This window comes from Oncorhynchus tshawytscha, linkage group LG08, assembly GCF_018296145.1.
Source record: "Oncorhynchus tshawytscha isolate Ot180627B linkage group LG08, Otsh_v2.0, whole genome shotgun sequence".
NCBI lineage: Eukaryota > Metazoa > Chordata > Actinopteri > Salmoniformes > Salmonidae > Oncorhynchus > Oncorhynchus tshawytscha.
This window is the reverse complement of record NC_056436.1, coordinates 34,519,285-34,541,044: the sequence shown is the minus strand read 5'-3', so window position 1 is coordinate 34,541,044 and position 21,760 is coordinate 34,519,285. Positions and strand designations below refer to the sequence as shown.

General features: G+C 43.3%; 1 protein-coding gene and 1 long non-coding RNA gene across 2 annotated transcripts in view; one reads left to right on the top strand and one right to left on the bottom strand.

The window, feature by feature from the left end:
- LOC112255745 (AT-rich interactive domain-containing protein 1B-like) overlaps positions 1-21,760 on the bottom strand; it is a 231,755-nt gene that overhangs the window by 27,324 nt on the left and 182,671 nt on the right. The window contains exons 8-9 of the mRNA XM_042325452.1: positions 17,523-17,838; positions 1,126-1,269 (exon numbers count right to left, since the gene is read on the bottom strand). Of these exons, the coding sequence (XP_042181386.1) occupies positions 1,126-1,269; positions 17,523-17,838 (460 nt within the window). The remainder of the gene's footprint in view (positions 1-1,125; positions 1,270-17,522; positions 17,839-21,760) is intronic.
- LOC112256570 lies at positions 1,753-2,914 on the top strand. The gene is made up of 2 exons (XR_002954429.2): positions 1,753-2,237; positions 2,345-2,914. It is a non-coding gene; the product is annotated as an uncharacterized LOC112256570 (long non-coding RNA).

Here is a 21,760-nt window from a genome sequence, read left to right as displayed (position 1 = left end):
CAACTGTGTGTATGCTATATTATGGACTAGGAGAGCAACTGGAAGAGACCATTTCTGAAGGCCTGGATGAGTGGGTGATGAGAAAGAAAGAGGACAGGGCTGAGGGAGGGAGGGAGGGAGGGAGGTAGGGGGTAACTGTGCTGAAAGAGGAGACAGGTGAGGATGACATAAAAACTGTGGTGGAGTGGTTAAGAGAGTCAGTTAGGCAAAGACAATGCCTCCCACCCTCCCTCCCTCTCCTGCCAGCCTCTCTCACCGTGGGCCTATGTCTGGGTGTCTGGTAGAATGGCAGTGGAGATTGACAGGCTTTGTGATTTGCCCCAGCAGTATGCATCATGTTGTGCCACTTCTTATTGACAGTGAAGATGTCTGTTAATGGCTCCTTCAGCATTTACATAGTCTGTCTGCAGCGCTCTCCTGACCATTAATCAGAGTGTCAACCAACGCAGACACAGACAGGATTCTCCAAATGCCAACCGGCCCCATGATGCATCACCATCGACCATGGTGGGCGCTCTCGCCACAGAGAAATGCATGTTAACCAATTCAACATGGAGTGGGATTCATTTGTCATTATTAACACGCTTGGGGATGATGCTGACTCTCTGTTTCACTCTCAAAAGAAAGCCACGTAAGGGAACTCTTTTTTTGTTTGTTTGTGATATTACTTATGAGCGATGTCGAGATTCAACTGGAACTGGCAGGCCGTTGTCTATAGTTCTATTTAGAGTTCTGATATCCCACCATGAGATGAATGGAGCACTGTGGTGGTCATCAAAAAGTTATGGCTGGCCTCTGAACAAACTAAACATAATGAATCTCAAGAGGGTTGAAACCTCCAGATTTGCTCAAAACAACATATTGCTTGGGGGTTGAAAGGGAGATTAAAAAGCCATGCAAATTTAGCAAGAGTTGGCAACAGAAAGCTAAATACAGGTTAGCAGTTATGCAACCAGTGAAATCCCTCATGAGCAATTTCAGCCAGTGATGCTATCTTTGGCCAGATTAGTTTAGGTGTCAGGTAGGTGCAATATCACCCATAATGAGCATCAAATGAGCACATTTTCAGGCTGAACAGTGACAGCTTAGGGTTAGTGGTTTGGAGATGGTGCTTGGTTGACCTACCCGTGTTGCTGAGAATGAGGGGTGTTGTAGTTGGGGTGTGGAGGCTGGAGAGGAGGAGGAGGGGTGGGTGTGGTGGGGAGAGGGGGCAGGGGACTGGGTCCAGAAGAGGTGTGGAGGGCTGGGGACCTCACATAGGGAGGTCTACTGCAGAGGGAAACAAGAGTTTGAGGGAAAGTGCTAAACAAACGGCATTAATTCAACCCAAGGAACATTGCAGTGAGGTGTGGTCAGTACCTACCCTGTGAAAATGAATAAACAATTATTTTTTATATATATATATTATCAATAATCATTTTGTCATCATGTTTTTTTCTCCATAATAAAATCTATTTCCCAAACTAGTTCTTACTACCCACATCTGCAGTGATCTGGTACAGTACACAATGAGGCCAGGGGAAAGGCAGCCTCGCTGTGTGCCTTTCTCCAGCCCTTTAAACTCCAAACTCAATGCAAGGCATGACTTGTGCATGCGTGTTTCTACCATATACTGCCAGCTAACGGACCCCAAAAGGCAGGCAGAGAGCTTCGTTGTCTTTCATGTGGCAATATGTCCCATTCACTATTGCACTCAAATACTACAGGTGAATGCGTATTGGAGTGAACAAAGTAATGGGACAGACAGGAGGAAAGGCCGGGCTCGCTCCTGCCTGTGGACGTCATACGTCATCAGCCGCCTTTTGGCTATTACGTTCATTTTACTACTAGTTAAAGTAAGCTGATCAGAATGGCTAACATATTGCATCGGAAACAGTTTTTAAAGTAGATTTTCTAGCTTAACCGGGGGTGATAAGGAATGGAAGACCAACACCTGAGCTTAGGAACCGACATCAAAGGAAGGGACAGAAAATAATCGGATCATTTCAATCTGATTGATATCAACGGAAAGACTGGCTCTGTGGCTGCGCTGCTAGCAGCCAACTCTACCGCTTCCCGTCTGCTGTTCTCCACCAGCGACAGCGTGCGGACAAGAGACAGCTACTGCCTATAGCACTCAACAAGCATGTGAAATCGGTGTCTCACATCCAAAGCCAGATAGCTCTTAAGACATTTCACGGATAGATCTGGCATTGAATGAACAACGGAGATTGAGCATCAGCATGCACAAGGCCAAGGTAAAAGAGAACCGTGAGATTTTGAAAGCTCTAGCTAATTCATGCTACACATTCTACCTATTGTAGGGATGTTCAATTACACTGACGTGCACTTCCGTGTTCTGCAGAACAAAGTGATGGATATGAGTTTCTGCAGCGACAAGACTTTGATAGTTTCTATGAGTGATTCGAGCAGAAACGCAATGAACTGGGCCTGGCAGAAAGCGAAACTCGTAGTAAACGGGGTGAATTTACTACAACATACTGGACAATAACAATGTTCAGATGAGAGCCAGGTTTGAGCACTTTGGTGAACTTAATTTCCTTGGCTTAGTGACCTGGAATAAAATCTAAACAATGTCGCAAAAGTTTGACACCAGCAAACGAGAACCTGTCCAAATATGCCAAGTATTTGTTAGACTTAAGGCTGATCTTGTTGGATTGTACAGTTCACAAATGGTACGAGACAAATCCCAGAGGTGACAAAGTTAATGCAGCTGGTTCTCACTATACCAGCCACAACAGCATCCAGTCAAAAAGGACGACTTTCATCCCTTGCCATCATCTCCATCGCATCGAGACCCGAGATACTTATTATTATTTATTTTTTTGTCACTTTTTATTGGTATTTCCTTTCACAGTTACAGTAAACAATGTTTGAAATACATTACATTAAACTTGTTGTTTTATACATTCAATATACCATAGGAACATGGCTTCTTGAATGAGGTAGAAATGTATACGCCCATATGAAAATATAAAATACTTAAGTAATACTTTCAAAACAAAACATACATTAGAAACAAAAAAGTGCACAAAAAAATAAAACATGGCTAGTCTTCAAAACGAAAAGAAGAATTATAATAATAACACAGGCTAATATTAAACACTCACAAAGGTAGATCAATTCAATACAAAGCTTAGGTAGGCAGTTTACTGTAGAGTAGAGGGAAATTGCATTGTCTCTACATAGGTAAAGAAAGGTTGCCACATTCGGTAGAATTGGCAGAAAACCCCCCGTAGGGGTATATTTTATCTTCTCCAATTAACTAAAGTGTAAGACATCTTTAATCCACACATGAGAGGGAGGAGAGGGCAACTTCCACAGAAGTAAAATCAACCTACTTGCCAACAAACTCACAAAGGCTACAAAGTCAGATGTGTATTTTGGTAGTGTTATAGTATTTTTTTAATATATTTTTTATTTATTTCACCTTTGTTTAACCAGGTAGACCAGTTGAGAACAAGTTCTCATTTACAACTGCGACTTGGCCAAGATAAAGCAAAGCAGTGCGACAAAAACAACAACACAGAGTTACACATGGAATAAACAAACGTACAGTCAATAACACAATAGAAAAATCTATATACAGTGTGTGCAAATATAGTACGATTAGAGAGATAAGGCAACAAATAGGCCATAGTGGCGAAATAATAACAATTTAGCAATTAACACTGGAGTGATAGATGTAAAGATGATGATGTGCAAGTAGGGATACTGGAGTGCAAAAGAGCAAAAATAAATAACAATATGGGGATGAGGTAGTTGGGTGGGCTATTTACAGATGGGCTGTGTACAGGTACAGTGATCGGTAAGCTGCTCTGACAGATGATGCTTAAAGTTAGTGAGGGAGATATAAGACTCCAGCTTCAGTGATTTTTGTAATTCGTTCCAGTCATTGATGGTCGAAATTGTTTGAGATGTGGTTTGAATTTGGCGCCCTCTATTTTCACTGGTAGTTGTCATATCGATCCGGATACCGGGATTGCAGCCATAACAGGTTAAAGCTTGGTCGCAAATGGGTCTTCCAAATGGACAATGACCCCAAGCATACTTCCAAAGTTGTGGCAAAATGGCTTCAGGACAACAAAGTCAAGGTATTGGATTGGCCATCACAAAGCCCTGACCTCAATCCTACAGAAAATGTGTGGGCAGAACTGAAAAAGCGTGTGCGAGCAAGGAGGCCAACAACCTTGACTCAGTTACACCAGCTCTGTCAGGAGGAATGGGCCAAAATTCACCCAGCTTATTGTGGGAAGCTTGTGGAAGGCTACCTGAAATGTTTGACCCAAGTTAAACAATTTAAAGGCAATGCTACCAATTACTAATTGAGTGTATGTAAACTTCCGACTTCAACTTCTGACTTCAGACTTCTCACTTCTGACTTCCCAGTAAACATTTCCTTGGCCCAGGCTACTGTTGATTGCGAAGATGGAGGACTTTTTAATTGAAGTAAAACAAAAGTTAGAGTATGCATATGGTGAAAAGCCTACAAGGCAGGGCTCCAGACTGCGAGCATTTAGTCACATTTGGCAATCCTTTGACTTGGCTGTGCAGGAAAAACATGTATTGGTTGCATCGGTGCGGGCTGCACATTCATTCACCTAATTAAAAACGTGCTATTTTTTAGAAGGCTAAAACCATGATTTGGCCAAACAGTAAAGTACGTTATCTTCATGAATCCTATAATAAAAGTGTCTGCTTGCCTGCCCCTGTGCCTGTTAGGCTGGGGCCTGCTGCTGTGTCGAGCGAGCTACTCTTTCTTTCCCGGTGGAAAAAATGCTCAGGGAGAAAGAAAAGTGTTCTGATTGTATAACATTTTTAAATCCAATTGCTGGGAAAACACAGCTCTCCTGTTGTCACAGATGAGGATAGGATGTTCTCATCTTTCTGTAGGTATACTTTTTATTGCTCAACTCTCAATTATGAGCTCAATAGCAACTACAAAGATATTTGATATGGCTTTGAGATACGAAACGCGAAATGCGCATTGGCCATTGTGATTGTATATGGATCGCGGGGGGGGGCAGAGTGGACAGTAAACAGCATACCTCGATGACCTGAATAATGGCCAAGTCTACCTTGTTCCCTGCTTGTCTGAATCGCTTGGAAGTAACAAACACAATTCCTCCAACACCTATCGGGAACTGCTAAGCTACACTACATAACCAAAAGTATGTGGACTGGACACCTGCTCGTCGAGCATCTCATTTCAAAATCATGGGTATTAACATGGAGTTGATCCCCCCTTTGCTGCTATAACAGCCTCCACTATCTTGGGAATGCTTTCCACTAGATGTTGGAACATTGCTGAGGTGACGTGCTTCCATTCAGCCACAAGAGCATTAGTGAGGTCGGGCACTGATGTTGGGCGGTTAGGCCTGGCTCGCAGTCAGCGTTCCAATTCATCCCAAAGGTGTTCGACGGGGTTAAGGTCAGGGCTCTGTGCAGACCAGTCAAGTTCTTCCACACGGATCTCGACAAACCATTTCTGAATGGACATCACTTTGTGCACAGGGGCACTGTCATGCTGAAAGAGGAAAGGGCCTTTCCCAAACTGTTGCCACAAAGTTGGAAGCACAGACTCATCTAGAATGTCATTGTCTGCTGTAGCGTTAAGATTTCCCTTTACTGGAACTAAGGGGCCCAGCCCGAATCACGAAAAACAGCCCCAGACCATTATTACTCATCCACCAAACTTTACAGTTGGAACTATGCATTTGGGCTGGTAGCGTTCTCCTGGCATCTGCCAATTCCAGATTTGTTCGTCGGACTTCCAGATGGTGAAGTGTGATTCATCACTCCAGAGAACGCGTTTCCACTGCTCCAGACTATTCTCAATTGAATCTTGTCTTGACTAATATGTCAAATTAGTTTCAATTTAGAATGGCACATTACCAAATGGGCAGGAACAGGGGCAGGGAAAAAAGACATCCGTATGAATAGCCAATAGAGGCCGCTTTCCCGCTGGTTCGTTTCTTCAATCATGCCTGGTAGGCTACTCTCCGGTTATTTCACTCATCAACCACTGTTTGAGGAGCATGCCTGACTCTCGCTCTGCGATAGGTGATATTCCGTCCAAACTCTGTATGACATGGGCTCTCTAACCCTGTTCCTGCAGCTACCCAGTGCTTCATTTTGGAAACCAAGTAACATGTTTTCACAACGAAACATATTAAACTGTTGACAGCCCCTCTCTGCGCGCTCGAGAAAGGAGTGAAGGAGAAAGAGGAGGAGATGAAGACACACAGTGGTGAGATTTTGTAACTAAAGGTAATGAGTCAGCCTATTAATTATGAAAATATAAAAAATGCCCTTTTACTAGGCTATTCAAAATAAAATACAAATTCACTATGATTGTAGGCTAACCATAAGCCACCCTGCACAATCAATGAACCAATAGCATTGCCTAGGCCTATATATTCTCGCCTGGACTTATTAGTAGAAAGATTGGAGCATAGCATAAGGTAAACACTCCACCCAGTATGCATAACAATACAGTACACACTCAAAGACAATTACTAGAATTTGCTTAATTTTGGAGCATAGGCTAGACCAATTGTGTACTAAAGACATAAGAACTTTTCTTAAAATTGATCACCACAGTGAGGTGAGTTTTAAAAGTAAGATAGGCCTACTGTTTTGATGAGAAGTGTTTGATGTGATTTTAGATTTCATTTGTAATTCCACAGAGTGGTCAGAAGAACAATAGAGCCCTGAATACCAGACCATCAGAACCTGATGGAGGAACAATAGAGTCCTGAGTACCAGACCATTAGAACCTGATTGAGGAACAATAGAGCCCTGAGTACCAGACCATCAGAACCTGATGGAGGGACAATAGAGCCCTGAATACCAGACTATCAGAACCTGATGGAGGAACAACAGAGCCCTGAGTACCAGACCATCAGAACCTGAAGGAGGAACAACAGAGCCCTGAATACCAGACCATCAGAACCTGATGGAGGAACAACAGAGCCCTGAGTACCAGAACATTAGAACCTGATGGGGGAACAACAGAGCCCTGAGTACCAGACTATCAGAACCTGATGGAAGAGCAACAGAGCCCTGAGTACCAGACCATTAGAACCTGATGGAGGAACAACAGAGCCCTGAGTGGAAGGCCATTAGGACATGATGAAGGGACAATAGAGCCCTGAGTAGCAGGCCATTAGGACCTGATGGAGGGACAATAGAGCCCTGAGTAGCAGGCCATTAGGACCTGATGGAGGGACAATAGAGCCCTGAGTAGCAGGCCATTAGGACCTGATGGAGGGACAATAGAGCCCTGAGTAGCAGGCCATTAGGACCTGATGGTCGTTAGCGAATTGGGTACTACTAACGCATGTCCAGAGTGCATTATTTTAATTCAGTGTGCATAACAGGAGATTACTATGAATGGAATTTTACATGGAATTTTACTGCGGTCATGACTCATGACTCCGGTGTGGTGGTAATATGGTCACCGCAACAGCCCTAGCCCGGCTACAACGATGATTTAAATTAAAGAACATATCTGATGTAAACATATTGATTGGTCATGTGATAATGAACTAGAATATACTGGTCAAACGTTTTAACTGTCCCCCCCAAATATATTTTAAATGTATTGGCGTGTACAGACCACCTTCCACGAAAAGTGTATTTTTTTAAATCAGTTTAATAACAACATGCTTAGGGGATGTGATTTTGGGATAGAGGTCATCTTCGTGGGAGATTTTAACATTAATTATGAAAATCCTCAAACGGATCACTAATACCTTTGACCTTACACAGCTATGACTTTTTCTTCTAAAACACAGATTAATCTGGTGTTCAGTAATAAACCAGCGAGAGTGACAATCATTCAATATTGTTACTGGGTTGTCTGACCATAATCTGACACTCATAGCCAGAAAGCGTTCTAAGAACAGGTTTAACTTCTCTACTGAACAGGTTTAACTTCTCTACTGAACAGGTTTAACTTCTCTACTGAACAGGTTTAACTTCTCTACTGAACAGGTTTAACTTCTCTACTGAACAGGTTTAACTTCTCTACTGAACAGGTTTAACTTCTCTACTGAACAGGTTTAACTTCTCTACTGAACAGGTTTAACTTCTCTACTGAACAGGTTTAACCTCTCTACTGAACAGGTTTAACTTCTCTACTGAACAGGTTTAACTTCTCTACTGAACAGGTTTAACTTCTCTACTGAACAGGTTTAACTTCTCTACTGAACAGGTTTAACTTCTCTACTGAACAGGTTTAACTTCTCTACTGAACAGGTTTAACTTCTCTACTGAACAGGTTTAACTTCTCTACTGAACAGGTTTAACTTCTCTACTGAACAGGTTTAACTTCTCTACTGAACAGGTTTAACTTCTCTACTGAACAGGTTTAACTTCTCTACTGAACAGGTTTAACCTCTCTTACTGAACAGGTTTAACTTCTCTACTGAACAGGTATAACTTCTCTACTGAACAGGTTTAACCTCTCTACTGAACAGGTTTAACTTCTCTACTGAACAGGTTTAACCTCTCTACTGAACAGGTTTAACTTCTCTACTGAACAGGTTTAACCTCTCTACTGTTAGGAAACCGGATCAGCTCAGGATACCTAAGGCTGAATTAAATTATTTGAATACGCAATTAAGGGAATTAACTGGAATGGTCTTCTGTCCTATACAAATGTGGAAGCTGACAGTCAGATGTTTCTATCAACAATCCCGACTACAATAAATGCCTTCCTAAAGAAAACCAAATCCAAACCTGGCGAAAAGAGCATTCTTCCTTGGCTAAATAGAGAAATCTGGAAACTGATGAAAGAACGAGACCATGACCTAAAAATAGCGCGGAAGTCCACATTTTTACATGACAGACATAGGTTTTTACCATGTTGAGAAATAATGTGATGAAAGAAATCAGACAGGCCAAGGCCAACTTTTTTATCAACATAATTGGTGAAGCAAAGGGAAATTCAGACCATAGTAACACTGCAGAAAGACTACAAATCAATGTGAATGGCAGTTTAACACAGGATGCAGGCAAAATAGCAACAGCGTTCAACTCATACTTTGTTGACTCTGTCAAGGTACTGACACAGAACCCCTCCACTGGTTTCTTGGTCAGTGACAGTGTATGATACTCAACCTGTCTTCACCATAAGGGAGATTTCTGAGTCAGAGGTGAACAAGGTGGTTAGCTCACTAAAGAACTCTAAAGCCAAAGATGTGTTTGGGCTGGACTCTACCTTTTAACAACTACAAAGAGTCACTCACTGGCCCCATTACTAAGGTCACCAATACATCTATTGGTCAGAGGGTGTTTCCAAGGGTCTGGAAGTCGGCCATAATAACACCCATCTTTAAATCAGGTGACCCTGCTGACGTGAATAACTACAGGCCCATTAGTATAATACCTGTTGTGTCGAAGGTTACTGAAAAGTGTGTAGGAGAGTAAACAATGGTCCACCTCAGCAACAGCCCCTTCACAACCCACGCAGTTTGGCTTCAGAGCAAACCACTCCACAGAAACAGACAAAGGGGATGTTGTTGGGGCAGTGTTTATAGACCTAAGGAGAGACTTTGATACTGTTGACCATGAGGGTCTCATCACTAAAACTGTCCAAGTTCAACTTTTCCCAAGATGCCGTGAGATGGATGAAATCATACCTCGGAGGCAGAACTCAGTATGTCAGAGTGAGCAATGACGCTACTGAGGCAGCTATCTATGTATCAGAGGACAAGCTCCAGGTGGTATCCAATTTTAAGTACCTTGGCATCATATTTTATTCCAACCTCTCTTTTAAAAAGCAGGTTAAAAAGGTAACTCAAATAACCAAATTCAACCTAGCTAATTTCCGATACATATGAAATTGTTTGACTATAAAGGCAGCAAAGCTGTAATTCAATGCTATGATACTCCCTCACTTAACATACTGCTTGACTAGTTGGGACCAAGCTTGCCGTACAACATTAAAACCAATTCCCTCTGTCTACTGTACAAACAGGCTCTCAAAGTGCTTGATAGAAAGCCCAATAAACATCCTCACTGTTACATCCTCAGAAAGCATAAGCTCATTGTCTTGTCCTGCACTGTTGGTTAAGGGCTTGTAAGTAAGCAATTCACGGTAAGGTCTGCACATGCTGTATTCAGCGCATGTGACAAATAAAGTTTGATTTGATTTTGATTTGTCTGGCCTAACTCCGCCCCACCTAGTACTTTTGTTAAACAGAAAAGCCAAACCCACGGCAACAGATCCAGGTCTGCCGTGAGATGTGACTGTACCCTCAAGGAAAAGCACTTTCAGATAATCTGCTTTCTCTGTGAGAGCTTCCCATGTCTGGAATATATCACTAGCCACTTTAAACAATGCTACCTTATATAATGTTTACATACCCTACATTATTCATCTCATATGCATACGTATATACTGTACTCTATGTCATCAACTGCATCCTTATGTAATACATGTATCACTAGCCACTTTAACTATGCCACTTTGTTTACATACTTATCTCATATGTATATACTGTACTCGATATCAGCTACTGTATCTTGCCTATGCTGCTCTGTACCATCACTCATTCATATATCCTTATGTACATATTCTTTATCCCCTTACACTGTGTATAAGACAGTAGTTTTGGAATTGTTAGCTAGATTACTTGTTGGTTATTACTGCATTGTCGGAACTAGAAGCACAAGCATTTCGCTACACTCGCATTAACATCTGCTAACCATGTGTATATGACAAAGAAAATTTGATTTGATTTGGAACACACTGCCACCAGACACGCGTAACTGCACCACCTATCACACCTTCACAAAAAAACCACAAAGACATGGCTAATGGCCAATCCAACTTGCAAACATAATCCCTAGCTGTGTATTGCCGCTTTCCATGTTATCTGTTGTACTGTATGTACGTATCTGGTGAGGTGTGTAAACACTGTTTGTTGCTTCTATGTATTTTGTTTTGTTGTTTTTGGTGCTATTGTCTGTCTGCCTGCTACGTGTGCTTGTCCTATGTTGTCTGTATTGTTATTCTACTAGTTTTTAATAACCTGCCCAGGGACTGCGGTTGGCACTTTTACTGAAACATTGATGAATGTGCACTGTACCTGTAGAATTAACCTCAATAAAGTGTAAGTAAAGTATTGGACGGTCGGCTTTTTGATATTTTTTTTTTACATGAAATGTACATGACTACTATGAGTGGGTATTATCTTTAGAGTTCGTGATCTAGCTAATGTGTTTTGAGTTTCCACTTCCTCAGGTGGTGAATTAGCCCCAAATATATCAGCCTGTGACCTTAGAGCACATAAAGATGCAGTCAAATTCATCTCTATTGACATTTTCTTTTAAATAAAAATTTGGCCCTATTTTAACAGTAAAATTTCAAAACAATATTGCAAGTGTCTATCAAAAATGCATGATAATCTCTAGATTATCACAAGATGATTATCACAAGATGATGAAACAACACATTTCTTCAATTCCATCTCAGTAGTCTATAACACTTTTAATAAAGCACTGTATAAGTCTTTAGAAGATGATAGGCCCTGAAAATAAATTGGTGCGACCAAATCATGGGCTGGTGCCACTAACTGAAAAGGAAAATGTTCGTCTAGAGCCCTGCTACAAGGGGAATGTCCCCCCATATGGAGAAAGATGAGAAGAATGTTGGCACGGCCAAATGCAGGCTACGGTGCAACTCGCTATTCAGGTAGGATGCACTTTTTTCCCCTTTGTTTCTTGTCTCGTATTTTATAATCATTTGTTTTTTTATCATTGCTATTGTTGTACGCCTATTAATTCATCCAAATGAGTTCTTTAAATATGAAACGTGTTTTGTTTCATTCTCTTTATCCAACATGCTATTGTGCCTACACATAACCACAGCCACACTCTAGATGGACCTGGTTATTACCAAGGGCTTTCTATTGACATATCCTCCATTGTTGACGTTGCTTTATCTGAACACCATTATCTGGTCCATTATGCTATTCTGAGAGAGCAACTTGGCATATATAACAAGGCAATTAGAAATGCCAGACGGGCACATTTTTCTAACTTGATCACTAATAATCAGAATAATTAGAGAGTGCTCTTCTCCACCATCGGTGGTCTGACAAATCCTACTCCCGCAAACCTATGTGAACTTTCCTCCACATCTAAATGTGATGGATGAGTTTGCGGCATATTTCAGAGATAAGATAACCAACATTAGGCTGAGTATTAGTCAGCCTAACACGCAAAGGCAATCTGGATGTATTTTCCCTGGTTGACACAGATGTGCTCAGGAAAGTGATATCACAAGCCTTCTACCTGCCTTCTCGATCCTATCCCCACCACCTTCTTCAAAACAGTTTTTAATTGCATATCTGAAGAAGTGAAGGCTATTGTTAATCACTGCCTGTTCACAGGCACTTTCCCCACTGCACTAAAAACTGTTATGGCGAAACCCCTTCTGAAAAGTAATCTATATTCTTCAGCTCCTAGCAATTTTCTACCAATCTCCAACCTTCCATTCTTAAGCAAAATTCTGGAGAAATTGGTTTTCAAACAGCTAAATGTTTTTTTAAGTGCCAACTGTATTTAAAAAAATTCCATTCTGGTTTTCATGCCCACCACAGCACAGAGACAGCCTTAGTTGAAGTGGTAAATGATCTTAGAGCGAACACAGATGCCAAACAGCTTTCTATTCATGTACTCTTGGGTTTAAGTGTTGCATTCGACACTGTTGACCATGATGTCTTCTGGACAGACTGGAGAGGTGGGTTGGCCTCTCCGGTCCAGTGGGTTGGCCTCTCCGGTCCAGTGGGTTGGCCTCTCCGGTCCAGTGGGTTGGCCTCTCCGGTCCAGTTCTAAATTGGTTTCGGACCTATTTAACCGGTCAAAGAGTTGTCGTCACCCTTGGTGAACATAACTCAGAGAAAATAGATATCACAAGTGGCGTTCCACAAGGTTTCGAATTTGGTTCCGGTACCGTTCAGTTTATACACTGCTCAAAAAAATAAAGGGAACACTAAAACAACACATCCTAGATCTGAATGAATGAAATAATCTTATTAAATACTTTTTTCTTTACATAGTTGAATGTGCTGACAACAAAATCACACAAAAATGATCAATGGAAATTTATCAACCCATGGAGGTCTGGATTTGGAGTCACACTCAAAATTAAAGTGGAAAACCACACTACAGGTTGATCCAACTTTGATGTAATGTCCTTAAAACAAGTCAAAATGAGGCTCAGTAGTGTGTGTGGCCTCCACGTGCCTGTATGACCTCCCTACAACGCCTGGGCATGCTCCTGATGAGGTAGAGGATGGTCTCCTGAGGGATCTCCTCCCAGACCTGGACTAAAGCATCCTCCAACTCCTGGACAGTCTGTGGTGCAACGTGGCGTTGGTGGATGGAGCGAGACATGATGTCCCAGATGTGCTTAATTGGATTCAGGTCTGTGGAACGGGCGGGCCAGTCCATAGCACCAATGCCTTCCTCTTGCAGGAACTGCTGACACACTCCATCCACATGAGGTCTAGCATGGTCTTGCATTAGGAGGAACCCAGGGCCAACGGCACCAGCATATGGTCTCACAAGGGGTCTGAGGATTTCATCTCGGTACCTAATGGCAGTCAGGCTACCTCTGGCGAGCACATGGAGGGCTGTGCGGCCCCCCAAAGAAATGCCACCCCACACCATGACTGACCCACCGCCAAACCGGTCATGCTGGAGGATGTTGCAGGCAGCAGAACGTTCTCCACATCATCTCCAGACTGTCACGTCTGTCACTTGTGCTCAGTGTGAATCTGTGAAGAGCACAGGGCGCCAGTGGCGAATTTGCCAATCTTGGTGTTCTCTGGCAAATGAAAAACGTCCTGCACGGTGTTGGGCTGTAAGCACAACCCCCACCTGTGGACATCGGGCCCTCATACCACCCTCATGGAGTCTGTTTCTGACCGTTTGAGCAGACACATGCACATTTGTGGCCTGCTGGAGGTCATTTTGCAGGGCTCTGGCAGTGCTCCCCCAGCTCTTCCTTGCACAAAGGCGGAGGTAGCGTTCCTGCTGCTGGGTTGTTGCCCTCCTACGGCCTCCTCCACGTCTCCTGATGTACTGGCCTGTCTCCTGGTAGCGCCTCCATGCTCTGGACACTACGCTGACAGACACAGCAAACCTTCTTGCCACAGCTCGCATTGATGTGCCATCCTGGATGAGCTGCACTACCTGAGCCACTTGTGTGGGTTGTAGACTCCGTCTCATGCTACCACTAGAGTGAAAGCACCGACAGCATTCAAAAGTGACCAAAACGTCCTCCAGGAAGCATAGGAACTGAGAAGTGGTCTGTGGTCCCCACCTGCAGAACCACTCCTTTATTGGGGGTGTCTTGCTAATTGCCAATCATTTCCACCTGATGTCTATTCCATTTGCACAACAGCATGTGAAATTTATTGTCAATCAGTGTTGCTTCCTAAGTGGACAGTTTGATTTCACAGAAGTGTGATTGACTTGGAGTTACATTGTGTTGTTTAAGTGTTCCCTTTATTTTTTTGAGCAGTGTATATGTTACCCCTTGGCAGCGTTATCAGAAAGCACAACATTGATTTTCACTGCTACGCAGATGATACACAACTTTACATTTCTGTGTCACCAGAGGATTTTAGCTCCAGAGATAAATTATTAGATTGTATAAGTAATTTAAATAGTTGGATGGCTCACAACTTCCTCCAGCTAAATCAAGACAAGACCAAGGTACTTTTTGGAGCCAAAGCACAGTGAGAGAATCTGGCCGCACATTTGAATTCACATAAAGATAAAATACCATGTAAAAAAAACCTAGGTGTCATTTTAGATTCTGAACTTAATTTTGAATCACACAGTAGGAATGTGACCAAAATAGCTTTTTACTACTTGAGGAACATTGCCAAGGTGCGGCCGTTTCTCAGGCTGATACAGAGAGACTCATACATGCTTTTATTACAAGAAGGCTTGACTACTGTAATGCTCTCCTGTCTGGTCTACCCAAAAAAGCCATTGGTCAACTGCAAAATACACAGAAGTCTTCAGCATAGGTACTGACCAAGACCAGACGGAGAGCACATATTACACTGGTTTAAAGTCTGCATTGGCTGTCTGTGAGTTTTAGAATACATTTTAAGATTCTTCTATTGGTTTTTAAATCAAGCCACGATTTTGAACCCCAATACATGTCAGACATGCTTTTAAGTTATGTACCCAGTAGGTCCCTCAGGTCCTCTGGCACTGGCCTTTTAACTATCCCAAAGCCTAGAACCAAGAGGCATGGAGAGACAGCCTTTAGTTACTATGCTCCCAGCCTCTGGAATAGCCTGCCAGAGAACCTGGGGGAGGCAGACACTCATTTCAATTAATGATATTCTGTACATAAATAGGGATACACATTCACAAGGCCACTTCAGCAGAAGCATCGGTGATTGGCCTCCGCCCGTCTGCATTGCTACAGAAGGCGAAGCCCCAAGCTGCTCAGTATGACCACTTCTGTTCCTCCTACCATTTTAAAGACTGGTCCATGTTTACAAATACTCCCAAGACAGGGTTCAGCCAGAGTTTACTGCCCACACACAATCCCACCCCTTCCTCCTCACATTTCTGCCCTGCTCTGGGAAGCACTCACACATTAAACAGTCAAGCACACTAGCTAAATAACACCCATCTACCCATTCCCCATTCCATTTAGCATAAATACTGGAAGTACATAAGTAAGTAGGGCCGGGACGATACCAGTATTGCGATACTCGTGAGTATCGTAGCAAGGAAACAAAACACAAAGCGGATTTAACTTAGGAAAACAGCCCTAATGTTGGAAACAAACATTATGTTGTCCTCCAGAGGCACATTTATTTTCAAAGCTATAGCTGTAATGAATAGTCAGGGAGAAAAAGGTGTAGATTCACGCGCAGAGTGCGGCAGGTGTTTATTTCGCAGAAGGCAGGAATTGGTCACACACAGGTAGGCAAATAGGCAGGTGAATCAAAACTAGGACTGAAGGCTATAACTGGTTCTCACAAACGAGCTAGGAAAAGGCTTAGTAGAGTCAAAACGAACAATACCTCACAAAGGCACAAACAGAATGAACTGGACTAAATAAGGAGCTGATGAGACCAGGTGAGTAACTAACACAGGTGAAATCTATGAACAAAAATGAAAGACAGGGCTACGTTCAAGAACACAATGAAACAGAACACAAGGTTGACGAAGAAAATAAATACAAAACCTTACAATAGCACACAACATTTTATACAGCACGTTTTTAAAGGACCAAAGAGTGAGGTCTGCTTCGTGTTTTCATTTTTGCCATGGAAAAAATATTGCGGTACTGGTATTGTCCCGGCCCTATAAATATGTACTGCTTGATATGTGTCAAGGTTCTTCACAACGCTGCTTTTTTATGTTGAGTTTCCTAAGTAGCTCGGTGTTGTGTTGTACATGTGAAGGGCATGTTTTGAGCACTTGAAATCTTGTTAAGTGTTTTCCAAGGCAACACAGTGCATCGTTGTTCATTGTAACGGCTCTGTTTTTTCTACTGCTACTCAGTCTCTAACACAATATTCCACTGGACATAATTTCACCAGAGAGGTTGTGCTTCAAATGCCTTCCAGATAAATAGAAGCCCTACATCAGGGATCATCAACTAGATTCAGCTGCCGGCCGATTTCTTCTTAAGGGGATGGACGGGGGGCCGGAACATAATTACAAATCGTTTGTTGACTGCAAAATGATCGCAAGAAGCCCAAACAGATACAATATTTGACTAAAACATAATCATTTCAAATCTTGCTTACATTTGTATACGATCACATCTGTCTATTATGTGTGGGAACCTGGGAACAGATTTCCTAAATTAAAATCACTTGTAGCTGATTTCCTGGTGTTTTTAAGTCCAATATTAAAAAATAAATATGTATAAATATGTATAATATCTATGTATAATATATAATATGTATAATATATATATATATATATATATATCTATATATTATACATAGATATTTTGCTCAGAAAACTTGGGGGGTCCAAAAAACTACCCGGGGGACAAATTCAGCCAGTTGGGGAACTCTGTCCTATATGAATCTCTTACTGTACTCTAGTATTAAACAATAAGAGATTTAATTGAAGGAGTTCCATGGCACAAAATGCTGCTCTATATCTCTCCACAGTTTGAGCATAGAGAACTACGCACTGAAACTTTAGTCTGAAGAGCGTAAAGCCCCAAAGTCTCTGTAGTGACATAAGTGAGTGATACCCTGTGCTCACACATTTTAGCAGACTATTTCAGGGGGTAGTAAAAATAGTCTCTTCTCCAAATAGAGTATTATTACTGGAACATTGCAGTACTGTGATCAGCCTTCTGCCCAATTCCTCTCCTCTTCTCTCTCTGTCTATCAATGTCACTCTCATACACAGATCACACTCGCACACACGCACACACACGCAAATCACACACAAATCACACATCATCAGAGAGACCACTGGTGAAAAAAATGAACATGTCATCTCACCTGCTCTGTACAGAGTTGACTGCGGCCTGCATAATGGAAGCGGCTGCCTCCTGGGCCTTGCGGTTGACGTTGCCCAGTGAAGGAGGGCCCATGCCTGGGCCTGCCGGCTGGGGCATACTGGGGGAGCTGGGGGCCATGTTGGGGTAGGGTCGGCTGCCCGCGCCAAGACTGCGGCCCATGGGCATGGGCTGCCCGGGACCCTGGCCGTGCATGGGGCTGCTGGCATTCATACCCAGGCTGTTGGTCATGCCAGGGCCGGGACCGCTGTAGTTGGCACTGGGGGTCCCACCGTAGTTGGGTGGACGTGGGTAGTTACCTGAGGACAGAGGAGAAATAGAACATCTGGGAGTTAGCAGAGGCCAGTTTAACAATAACAGTACGTTTATCCCTCAGCATAAATAAAGTGACAGTTATCTATCTTATGCTAGTTCCATGTAGTCATTTTCTCTCATTCACTCTGCATCCATTGCAGAGAACCTAGAGGCTTGGCACACAAAGATACTCTTCTATACATGCTTTACGAGTCAACTGTAAGTTGTTTTAGATAAAAGCGCATGCTAAATGACCATAGTATTACAGTATGCAGCTACGGCGTCACAGCACAAGGATTATATTGTGATAGAAAATCAACATCATATGTGAAATAGAAGCAAATGTCAGATGAAACAGCTTAACTGACACATACATCATTACACTTTTGTCTCAATAACCTCTGTAGGGTGTATCTATGCAATTGTGAATACAGTTGTTTGTTTTACTGAAGCCATTGATATATTGGCTGCAGATTTGACATCTATGGGAGGGGAGGGATGCTGAATCACCATGTGAACAATTGCAAAGCTTGAGTTTGAGAAACACTTGAGAGCCACTGTAATCTGCAGTAAAGGCTTTCTTCCTGCCCCAGCATCCGTAATGGCACCAGCCTTCCTAACGCACATTTAAACCCCTGCATTTAGGCTTAACACACTCCAGAACCAGCTGGAAAAGGAGTCACAAACATTCAAGAAAACACACACACATGCATGCATGTGCGCACACACCACACACACACACGGAAAATGTGGAGTCCCTTTTGTGAAGGGGGCTATTTATTTTGATTTGATTAAGAGTGCTTTAGTCGGGGCTCAAAGCCTAATCCTCTGAGAATATGTCTGGAAAAGGGGATCAAGTCCCTTTAAACCTGAATGAGGAAAGTTCAATGACAAATACTCCGCGCATGGAACAGACTCCAAAAATGGAAATAGCTCTTGGTGTCCTCGAGCTGCTTCAGAGGAAAGACATTCCTTATGACGTAAGCCTGCGAGTCCAACAGAAAAAAAAAAGCTCCCCCGGAGACGGGATTTATATCGAATCAAAACAAGTCTTTCCCATGAAACTCTGCTGCTCCAGTTGAATTTGCCCAGAAAGTGTGATGAAATGTAGTGTAGCAGGAAATGTAGAGTGCCAGATATGTATCTGGGGAGTCTGGCTGATTTGGAACACAGTTGACACCTGTCAAGGGTTTTGGGGCCTCATTGCCAACTTTCCAAAAAAAAGGAACCGTTAAAAGAAAAAGGTGGTTGGAGGACAAGCACAGGAGGATGTATTAAAACATGGATAGGGTGTGTGTGGATGTGTGTGCGCATGTGTGTATATGCAGTGAGGCACAGTACCATTCCACTCTCTTTTCAGCAGTGACATTGTTGAGAACCCTGGGAATCATCTGTCTTGTGGTATCCTCCATCTCCTCCTCATTGTACTGTACGTGCTGCATCTGAAACGCCTGAGTCAGCGGCCCACACCGCCCACCTGCTGAACCCCAACACTGGTTGGGCTCTGGCTCTGCTCCATTGCCTCTCAGTGCTCTTTTTGTGCGTGTGTTGTTGTGTGAGGCCCATTTGTGTGAGGCCCATCACTGAGGCCAATTTGGATATTCCAACTGGGTTTTTCCATCTTTAGCATCCAGGCTGCCAATCAGAAAAGAGCAAGAGACAGAGCCTGTGAAGTTTCCATAAAGGCTAGGGTTTCCTAATCTGCTGTGGTTTACACTTCCACAAACGCTACCGTGAGAGTCGTATGGACGAGGAAGGATCACATAGAAGTGGACATGTGTTCTGCACAGAGTTCAACAATCATACTGTTTTGACATTTAAGAGACTATCTTCAGTTTAAGAGCTGTGTTTAGGGTGACCAGAGATACACTTCAAGCAGCTATTTGAGAGAAAAATCTTGTTCGTATTCTAATTTTGGGGGCTTTTTTCAGGCGGACGAGAAGGATTTACATTCAGCTGGCCTGTGAGGTGTTCTTCTTCAGCGTGATAATAGTTCATTTCCAAGATGGCTGGTAATGCAGCTGGTGCCATGCCAGGGTGCTACTTCAGGGGAGAGTAGTGGTGCCGCTCCCTGCTCCGCTCTGTTCTCTACAGCCACTGAGGGGCCCATCTCTTACCCAGAATACCACTACATGATCCAGGGCTGCTCTGCGGGGCCTCTCGTCCTCATTCAGACTTTTACACAGCACTCACACACCTAAGCATCAGCTTTATCTGCTCCTTTTGCTGTTTAGGTACATTTACAAGCAAAACAGAGAGAAAAAGCGGCAGAGAGATATCATTTCTCTTCCATACCTTACTATTCTCCTGACCCAGCCCTCCCTGCCGTCTCAGGCTGCGGTTGCCTTTGGGAGGTGTGGTATTTATAACCGACAGAGGCAGAGAGAGGACTGCGGTGTGATACCAATTACATGGAAATTCCAGGCATGGTCATGCATTCTGAGGCGCTGTTGCCGAGCTGTATTTAATCTCCACACTCCTGCGGGAAAAGGAGGACTGTGACCGAACAGATTACAGACACTGCTTCCTCAGCAGACTGGATGCAGCGTTGCTAACAACCGGCTCACCCATCCCTGGCTTTGGCAGGAATCTGTGGACTCCATCACTGAGGAACGTAACGCAGATTACACAGCAGTAGTCTACAGCTGCAGGACATAGAGAATGGCCAGAGTTGCTTAGCTAACATTAAAAACAAACTGTATAGTATGTTGCTGAACACAAACAAATGGGGGGCATGACAGTGTTCTTTTGGAGAGAAGAATTATGGGTAAAAGTGATTTTTTTTCCCTTTTCGATTCCTCAGAAATTCTCTCAAATTCTCCCTCCCTCTCACCCGCGTGCCTTTCTCGCTCTCTTCGCTCTTCAAAGGGCGGTCAACATATTTTGTAGTTAAACATTGTAAGTGGTCAACCCAGATGCTGTACCTCATTGCGTTAGTAGAGAGGAGGTAGGTGGATTTCCTTGTGCTGACCTGAAGGTTGTAGTATCCTTTACCTTGATAAAAGACAAATGCTGTCGCATTTAAGTTACACAATGAAACAAGAGACAGTTTTCATGTTCTTAGCCAGAGTACAAGCTCAGCGTGTCAGAGTGTGTCAGCGATGAGAGAGAGAGAGAGAGAGAAAGAGAGAGAGAGAGACGGAGAGCTAGAGTGTAGAAAGAGAGTGTATTGGTGATACACACACACTGATATGTGTTCAGTTGTTCACAGCCTGAGGCTTGGATCTTCTAGCAGTGCCAAGACTGGCCAAGAAAAACAGAGTGCAGGGATCAGGAACTTGGAGTGCGTTTCCATGTTGGTTTAATGGGTTAGTAATTTTGTGGCACGGGAAAGACGGGAAGCAGATGGAGCCGTCATTAAGGACAATGAGCAGCAGCTGCCTGGCCTGTTCACCTCAGCTCAAGCCCCAGCCAACACAGGCCAGCCTGAACAGGCCAGCCTGAACAGACCAGCCTGAACAGACCAGCCTGAACACACCAGCCTGAACAGACCAGCCTGAACAAACCCTTTCATAACCAGGCCCCAGAGCCCACCCCGCCACCAGGGTACTGCAACCGCCTTGGGGATCCATGGACCCACTCCAACACACATGTTCCTCAGGGGGGGGGTCCTGTGTGCTTGTGTGTTGAGAGAGAGAGAAAATGAAAAGAGAGAGATAGAGAGAGAGAAGAGCGTGTGTATGTGTGTGTACTCTGTCTTTAGAGTGTATGGGGGTGGAGGGGTTGGCTTGTCACTGGCGAGAACATCCATACTGTCAGCTGTGCAGCGTTTCGCACTCATCCGACTCCAGACTTTTTTATATTTCAGTTTTGTTCTGCCTCAGCCACTGGCTGTCATCCCAGCTAAGTCACATTAGCACATAAGAGTGGGAGGAGAGAGGCCAAATACCACATGCATTAGAGCTATTAATCAACATGGAACTAATG